Source organism: Pteropus alecto, unplaced genomic scaffold (assembly GCF_000325575.1).
Source record: "Pteropus alecto unplaced genomic scaffold, ASM32557v1 scaffold3, whole genome shotgun sequence".
Lineage (NCBI taxonomy): Eukaryota > Metazoa > Chordata > Mammalia > Chiroptera > Pteropodidae > Pteropus > Pteropus alecto.
Window position 1 is genome coordinate 25,561,234 of NW_006442484.1, and position 8,613 is coordinate 25,569,846.

An 8,613-nucleotide genomic window follows, 5' to 3' on the forward strand; every position below is an offset into this window, starting at 1 on the left:
CTCTGAGTGCTCCCAGTGGGCAGCCTTCTTCTTTTAGCTCCCTCCCTCTGGGCGCCCTTCAGTGGAAGGTTGGTCATAGCTGCCCCCCATTGCCAATATGGGATACGCATTATCTCTTGTTATTTCCCAATACTCTTCTCATACCTTTGTTAAACTCTTCCCAAATTATGCAATTTGAATGGGTCATCTGTTTATTGCCAGGACTTTGATTACTACAGAAGTGGAAGAAAAATAATTTACTGGACAGCTTAAAAGAACTTTGAGAATGAGGACCAGTTACACCTTGCTGAGTCTGCTCACAAAAATGTACTTCTGACTAAACCTGCCTGAGTACAGGACAGAGGCTCTGTTTTTCTTTTTAAGATTAGTAGCCTCAAAGTGTACCCTTAAATGTCCATAAGCAAATTTAGCTGTAGGCTCTTTTCCAGTTTCTGAGTACTAAGTTGATAACGGGTGCTGCAGTGTTTGTGCTTGTATCTGAGAGACATCCACAACACCGCCTGAGGATGTTAGAAGGTGAGGTGAGAGTGTCAACCTGGCATAGACTTTAAAGTAGTAATAAAATTGCTGCTATTTGAAAAATTAGTCGAAGCACTTCTGGGGACAGCAGCCTCAAGCTATAGTGAACGAGGGAGAATTATACTAATTCTTAAGTGGAGTCTTACACTGAAATCGTTTAACTCCTCTTTTGACAGTTGGGTTATTTAGTTGTCTGCTTTAGGAATTAATTTTTAGAATGACATCTGTAGCAGTAAGGACTGGTAAAGACTGCTAAATTTCTTTCACTGAAATAGAAATCCTGTCCAAAATGTCATCCGATGACAACAGTAATTAACCTGAATCACACATCAGATAGTGCTAGCAAATATGACAGTACAAGAACCAGTGGGAGTTTAAAATGGAAAAGTCAATTGCAAACAAAACAGGGTTGCACATATTTTTAAATGAAGTTTTTACCTTCTTAAAAAGTAAGTAATAAGTCGAATTCTGCCATGGTCAATTTACTGTTTAATTAGACAGGTGTGCTTATGTGTTTACTTCTGTGCATAGCTAGGTGAGTCATGTCTTTTTGTTTTTAGTATTGGCTAGAGCTGCAGCTGCCTCTGCCATCTCCAGTCTCCCTTGAGTTACTGTACAAGCATCCACAGTGGCATCACTCCCCTACCCTAGCCATACACACTAGGAGGTCACTCTGTTTTTATACTAGAAATGGAAAATTGGTGGCCATTAGGTACATTTGTTTGTCTCACACATTATTTTTAAAAATTGTTTTAAACTAGGTGATATAAGTAAATATCTCGATTTCTGATTCTTTTTGAAAAAATGGGATGACCTGAGAACGGTGGACCTCCATGCTTCCAGGTTAACCTTGGCTGCGATGTGAGCATGTGCTCAGCAGGCAGCCATGGTTTCACCTGGCCAGGCTGATGTGGTTAGCCTGGCCCAGAAGGCTATGTAGACATGTGTTCGACACATCAGGGATGATTTTAGGGACCAAATGTGAGTAAGAGAAACGATTGTATTATTTCAGTCCGTGTGTTTTATTGGTAAGAGAAACTGCAAGCTCTAAGAGGCCAGAGACCTTGTCTCATTTGTCTTGTTATATCCCATGTTTCATAAATGTTAATTGAATTGAAAGGAAACTCTACTTAGGAAGAGGAATCTGGCAGTGGTATGAAGATGCTTAAAGTGGAATATTGAATGTTTGAAAAAGGCTATAACCATAAGTCAGAGCTGAAAACACAGACTAAGATGGTGACAAGGAATAAAGAGGTGACCCTGAGAGACAATTCGGACGAAAATCTATTGGATTTAGAGACTAGAAAGAGACAAAGGAGAAAAGGAAAAAGTGAGTTTGGAGCCTTCGGAGTAGCAGTACCATTAATACAGCTAGAAAGGTGGAAGGTAAAAGTCACAGGGTACCCCCTGCTCCTCTAGTCCCAATCTTTTGATGTGAAAGGAATCTGAGGCTTAAATATGTTCACGATTTAGCTAATGCTAATAGCTATGCTCAGACTCTTTCTCTTATATTTTTAACCCCAGGGCTAAAACTATCAAGAATACAGTCTCTGTGAACCTGGAACTGACCGCGGAAGAATGGAAGAAGAAATATGAAAAAGAGAAAGAGAAAAACAAGACTTTGAAGAATGTTATCCAGCACCTGGAGATGGAGCTAAACCGATGGAGAAATGGTGAGGAAGAACGAGGCATAAGTGTGCGCTTTCTTTTTCCTACAACTGTCGGCATCCTGGGACACTTGGGAAATAGGGATGATGGCAGAGCTTGGTCTTGCCTTGTAACAACCTGTGCGAACAAGCACATTTTTTCTCATTCCCTAGCACAGCTCCCCACCCGCGCCCTGTCTCTTGGCTGACATATATTCTTAGTGTGGGCAAGTGATTATTTGCAAAGTTGCCTTTATCTATTTTCAAGGAGATGCCCCTCTACCTCTTCCAGTAATTTGCTCTCTAGAAGCCATATTTGAGCTTTAGAGGGCAGTACCTGAGACTCTGTGGTTCAGATTGCTTTGATTCAATAGAGAAGGTCGTTCTCTCTTATGTGAGTTTTATAATTGATGTGGGGTTAAAAGTCACCTCTGATAAATATTTGCTTTTTTTTTTTCTGACTCAGCTCATCTTTATGCTCTGCTTCTTCAGAGCCAGAAATACAGAAATAGAGGGCTCCTGAAGAAGCTCTGTACTAAAATGGAGTCTTAAAGGCTTGTTTCGTGACTAGCTTTTCTTCCCCAAAACATTCTCCTTGGTTTGTTCTACTGGAAGAAAATATCTCGGAGAGCTGACATGCAGCGGGTGGGTGGGTTGTGGGTGAGGCGTTGAAGCGGGGTTGCCAGATCGAAGTGCAGGCTGATTCTTTCAGTGGTTTTAGCATTGTGACGGAAGTCAGAGGTAGATGTTATTTATTTATTTATTTTCAGGCAGGTTTGTGTGTGCGTAGGGCAATAGTAGGTATTTGGAGGTGGTTCTTCGTATTTTTGCTGTTGTGTTCGGTATCTATTAAAGGTGCTGCAGCAGACCTCAGTTTTGGGTAAGTGTAGGAGCCTGGGGGGCTGCCGTGTGGGATTGGGAGTTAGCCTGCCTGATTGTAACTTTAGAGTTAGCAGCAGATCGTCTTGTGATTGTATGTTTGCCACTGCTTGTTGCTAGGAAGGGTGGGGTGTCAATGAGCTTCTGTTCAATTGAAAAGCAAACCAGGATTCAAGGGAGGTTCAAGAAATGACCTAGTAGCCTAAATAACATGATTCTTTTCTTTTTCGGGAGATTTTTCTAGCTGCATACGTGTTTTGAAAGCTGCTAGAATAATTGAATAATTCAGCACCTGGGGCTGGTGGATGGTTCCTTGCCATTTGGCAGGAGTAGGAGAGTGGGGAGGCAGGGAGCAGCCGTATGAAATTTTGTTCTATTTCCGAGATCTTCTTGGGTCAGTTCTCTGCTGGGCGACTGGAACATTCAGTAAAGCCTTTTGGTAAAGGGAGGGGATGCTGGCTTAGAAACACTGTGGAGTGAGCAAATAACCATGTTTTTTTCTATTTTCTCTTCCTTGCCAAGCTCTAATCTTGCAGCTTTCCACCCCTCAGTCGGGGCCGGCCCCTGCTTTGTTTGCCTGACTCGGCTCATACCTCGCATCTCTTGGGTGCTCTCCCCCTGCTCTTGGACCCTGCCCTTGGCACCATTTTAACTGTTTCTCCTACCTCGTCCATCTTGCAGATCTAGTGTTTTCTGTGCCCAAAAGAGTGAGATCCTACAGAAACTCTTAAGTTTCATAATTTGGGACACTAATGTATGAGTTCTGGGACATGATGAGTTTTCATAAATGTATGTTAAGTAAACATGTTTAAATACAGTGCTGGAGATTAAAGGGTGAGCAGTAGGACATGGTCTCTGCCTTCATGGGGCTTACTGTCTGATGAGGGAGGTAGACTCCAGTCAGAATCAGTAAACATGTGATGGTAGTCTATGCTGCATACCAAAAAGGGGATGTATAAGGTGCTAAAAGTTATTACGACAGGGCGCCTTGACCTTGATCTAAAAGTCAGTGAAGGTTTTCCTAATAAGCGGCACAGGGAATAAGATCTGAGAGAAACAAGCAGTAAGTTGGGAGAGATAGGAAGTTCAGGGTGGAAGTGGGGGTGGAGGTGGAGGCAGCTACGTTTACAAGGCTCCTGAGGGGCAGGGACAGGAAGGCCGGTGTGGAGAGCTAGGGTCGGGAGCACTGGCCTGAGATGGGCGGGACGGGTAGGAGGCCTTTCCCATGCAGGGCTATGCAGTCCTCGTTCGGGATTTTGGTCATTATGTGGAAGCAGTGAAAAGCCATTCAAGGAAATTAAGCTGCAGATCATATGATAAGATTTGCATTTTTGAAGATCTGTCAGTTGTGTTGGAGAATGGACTGGAGAGGGTGGGAGGAGGGCCAGAAATTAGTGTGGTCATCCAGGGATGATATTTCAGTAATTGAACAGAGAGACAGGGCATTGGAAAGAGATATGGTTGGACCAGGAGGTATTTAGGAGGTGAAATCAGCACAGCTTGGTGAGGAGTTGGCCATAGAGTGAATGTCAATTTTCTGGCTTGCTGAGTTGGATGAAGGGCAGAACCATGCACTGAGGCAGAGAGCACTGGAGAAGAACCAGACTGGAGACAAAGGGGATGACGAGGTGAGTGCGAGGTGCCTGCTTAACATCCAGGTGAAAACGTCAGATAGGAAGTTCAGCGTGAGGATCTGGAGCTAAGAGGACTTCCTGGACTAGGGGGAGAAATTCGAGTGGCATCCATCTTTAGGAAGTAACTGAAGGCACAGATAGGGGTGTGATCCCCTATGGACTATAGAGAGAATCAGGAAGAAGAGAAGAGGGAAGATAGTCCTGAGAGACATCAGCTTCCTGTAATCTCCGAGTGACTATGATAGGGGAAGTGCTCTCCTTTCCTCCCAAGCTGCATTTTAAACGTGATTTTTCTGGAAGCAAAAGTTCTTAAATGTAGAGAAACGGACTAGTGATGTAAATTTCAGGTAGGTGGAGATGTGGTGGAGTGGTCCCTTGACCAGCTGCGAGTGAACGTCTGTATCGAGGATTAACTGTACATCACACATGCAACAAAAACCCCAGGCTTTTTGTTATGTTCCTCGGCTGGGTGTTTAATCCTCAAATAGCCCTTGTGGTTTTGACAGGTTAAAAGACTTGCCCAAGGTGATTTAGTCTCCTTGGTAAAACTGGGATCTGAACCTTGGGGGCTTGACTCCTAAATTCATTCTCTTTCCATTGTCTGTGCAGCCCTCACATAGCCCTAGAGGTTTGTGTTTAGGCCAGTGAGATGAGTGTGAGAAGTACGACACCAGAAAAGAAGGGACGGAGAGCTCTTCACTGGTGTTGCCATGCATCAGTCCTAATTCCTCGTGGTCATGAAGGCATGGCTGGTTTGTGTCAGCTAGAGAGCTGGGGTTTTGAAAGGTGAAGTGCTGTTCACCAAGTGGCAGGATATTTCCAACTTTCTTTTGAAATTTGACACACACATTGGTTCTAAACTTGTAGGAGGCAGCCAGTAAGTTCACCTCAACTATTCCTGGGTACTGATATTTCCACATTATGGTCTGAGCAAGTTAAAGGAGCCTTGTCAGTTGTATGTTCTCCCCCCAGGAAAGAGATTTCTTCCCTTTCACTGTGTTTATAATTTAAAAGTTAGGCTGCTCTGCTGAATTCCAGTTACAGGAAAGCTAGAGAGAAGGAGCGTCACAGGGAAAAAGGTGTATGTGTGTGTGTATGTGTGCACACACGCGCGCGTGCTTGTACTTTTTCCTATTTGCTATTATATAGAACGAGGTAGGAATATAAAGCAGTAGGAAAGGTAAAATAATATATCTCAATGGCAAATTGGGTCCAGGCAGATAATGTACGTAAGTGAGGGGAGGTATGTCTGATACGGTTAGCAGTAACACACCTCAGGAGAGAGTATTCCCTGTCCAACGTCATTTAAAAGTTGTGAAATACTATGCTATTACATGGCTATAGGCTTCGCCCCTCCCCGCACCTATACCAGTTGTCAACCCCATAGCTTAATGAGCTACTTCGGCATGCACGCCTGGCAGCTTTCTCCTCTGGGCAGGGTAGAACAGTGATTCTCAGAATATCGCCTGTGACTCATAATATATATACCACACCATGCTTTAATTCATTTTTGCTGTTGCCATTAAGGCAGGAAGGCTCAGGGCATGCACATAGTGGCTTTTAAAGGGAGGCCACACCTTGTTTTTATAAAGGAGGCATGAGGAGTGCCACCCACTCTCTGGTTCCATTCCCCACTGTGTTAGTTAGGGTCCTTGGTTTGAAAGCCACAGGAATTAACCCTGCCCGGCTTAAACAGAAAGAGAAAGCTTTAGAAGGCTATGAGTAATTCGCAGAACCAAAAGAATAGCCGAGGAACCTGTCTCGACCAACTAAGCTGGGGCTGCTCCAGAGACAGAGGCAACAGGAAGGAACAAATCAACAGGGCTTATAAGGGGCCACGCCTGGTGTGAATTCCCTCTGAATGTTTGTCCTGTCGTTGCATTTTGTGTTTGAGGTCTAGAGGCTCAGGAGAGAAGAGAGACGCTGCATTTGATGCTGTGCTTGGCTGGGGAAGGACAGGACAGGACGCTCTGATGTGTCGTCTGACCAAGAGTGCACACATTGGAGAGGGGATAATTCCTCACAAGGAAGTCGAGGTGCTATTATGAGAATGGGTGTTAAGTGGCTGAAAAACAACACATGTCCACTACATTCTACTAGTGACATCTTGTGGGCTGAACTTGAGTGACAGTCTTTCTTCAAATCTGGAGGCTCTGCTGGCAACTTTAGCCTCATGGAAATTTGTTCAGCTTACTTGTTTAAGGACAGATAGATAGAGTAGGTAGTTGTCAGAAATAAGATTTTTTTTTCCAGCTCTGTTGCTTCTCGATCACATATATCGAAAAGACCTGAACAGTCCTGTAAATGGGTATAGATTTAGGTAATTGGATTCAGAGTGAATTACGGCTCCCAGTTGACCGCTGCCCCATTCCCCCCAATCCATCATCAAGAAGAGTCTTGATGATAGGATGGGGAGAGAGGGTCGAAGGACCAAGGGCATGATGCCGAAGGGGGTGGGTGTGGGTCCATAGTTCCTTTCACTGCCAGGTCAGTCTTTTTGTAGGCCCTCTTCTCTGATATGTCTTTGAATTTTACCCTTTGAAAATTGATAATATAGGGGCCCTAAAAATCCAGGTCTCAGGAATGCAAGGAAATGACATGAGAATATGGCGTATCTGCAGCGTTTCTTGAATAATTAAATATCATGTTAAATAACAGAGTAGATGTAGATTTACCCCATCTGCTGAAGTCATGCAAAAAAAATTACTTCATCGCAGACTAGGAAGGCATGGAAAAGTCAGCAGTCTCTAAAGCAGATTTGTTCTCCAAATTTAAAACCTGCCAGGCCAGCAGGCTTGGTTCCCTAACTAGCTAAATCTGTAACCTCGAGTCTGATCGCGGGCCTTGTGAAGCTGTTCGGCCTCCGTGGTTGGAACACAGTTCGCTCTGGGCATTAAATATGTAGAAGGTGCTGGCCTCCCTCTCAGATTCATGATCGCTACAGCAGGAGCTCAGGAGTTAGCATTTCATTTGAGAGATCCTATTTGTTAGGCCTCTTCCTAAAGTCCTGACCATCAGGAGAATGGTGTGGCCTGTTCAGGTGGTTAGGAATGTGAAGAGGGTGCAGAGTCCTGGATGACGAGTTTATTAGAAAAATACTCTAGGAGGGATTAGAGAATATCTTAAGCTTCTTACAATATTTTTAGGAACTAGGGTGAAAGATGCTATTTGCGTGCAACATAATCCCATAAAGGAATGATTGTTTTTTTTTTTCAAACCTCACATTCATATAATGACATCTTGTAGCCAGCTGCTTTTACCCATCTGGCAACTTAAAGATTTCCTTTCAGTTTCTTTGATATAGAAATTACCTACCATTAGGTCTGCCACTGAGCCTGTTTAATTGGTATTAAAAGAAAGCATGTCCTTTCCCACCAGATCTGCTGTGGTTTCTGGCGGAAGCTGTGAGTGACCAGCAAATCTCTGCCCTGGAGTTGCAGAGAAAATGCAATTACCTTTCTGTGTCCTCCAGAGGCTTTAGGTACTCAACTTATGAAAAGGATAACTAGCTCGTTGCTATTTCATGTGTGAAATTTTAATGAATTACTGGCAGTCTGCTGGTTTTCTTTTCTTTCTATCTTTTCTTTCTTTTTTTTTTTAATAACCAAAAAACCCGTTTTGGAGTTTTTAACTGATAGCCCTAATGAGAGTTTTTGATTAGTCTGTCATTCTTGTTTATTGCAATTGATGGATTTCTACTTTTTTGTAGAAATGTTATATCTGCCCTCTGGGGGTTTTCATTTTATAATTAAAATGCTCTGCAAACCTTGTAGGTGTGCTCAAAGTGAATGCTCCTGTGTACACACAAATCTTTTTAGTCCTTAAAGGTAATTACATCTGACAATAGGAAATGCCAGAATGCTTATTTAAAGAAGGGAAAGGTTTCTAGTTAGGGGGAGGGGAAGCTTTCATTTTAGAAAATCAGATGCTTTACA

The 8,613-nt window shown here is 43.3% G+C and overlaps 1 protein-coding gene across 3 annotated transcripts in view; it reads left to right on the forward strand.

Moving 5' to 3' along the window:
* The window catches only part of KIF5C (kinesin family member 5C), a 143,645-nt gene that overhangs the window by 79,925 nt on the left and 55,107 nt on the right, over positions 1-8,613 (forward strand). For all 3 annotated transcript variants that reach the window (XM_015596694.2, XM_006921056.3, XM_015596693.2), the window contains exon 11: positions 2,044-2,192. In XM_015596694.2, coding sequence (XP_015452180.1) covers positions 2,044-2,192 — 149 coding nt within the window. The remainder of the gene's footprint in view (positions 1-2,043; positions 2,193-8,613) is intronic.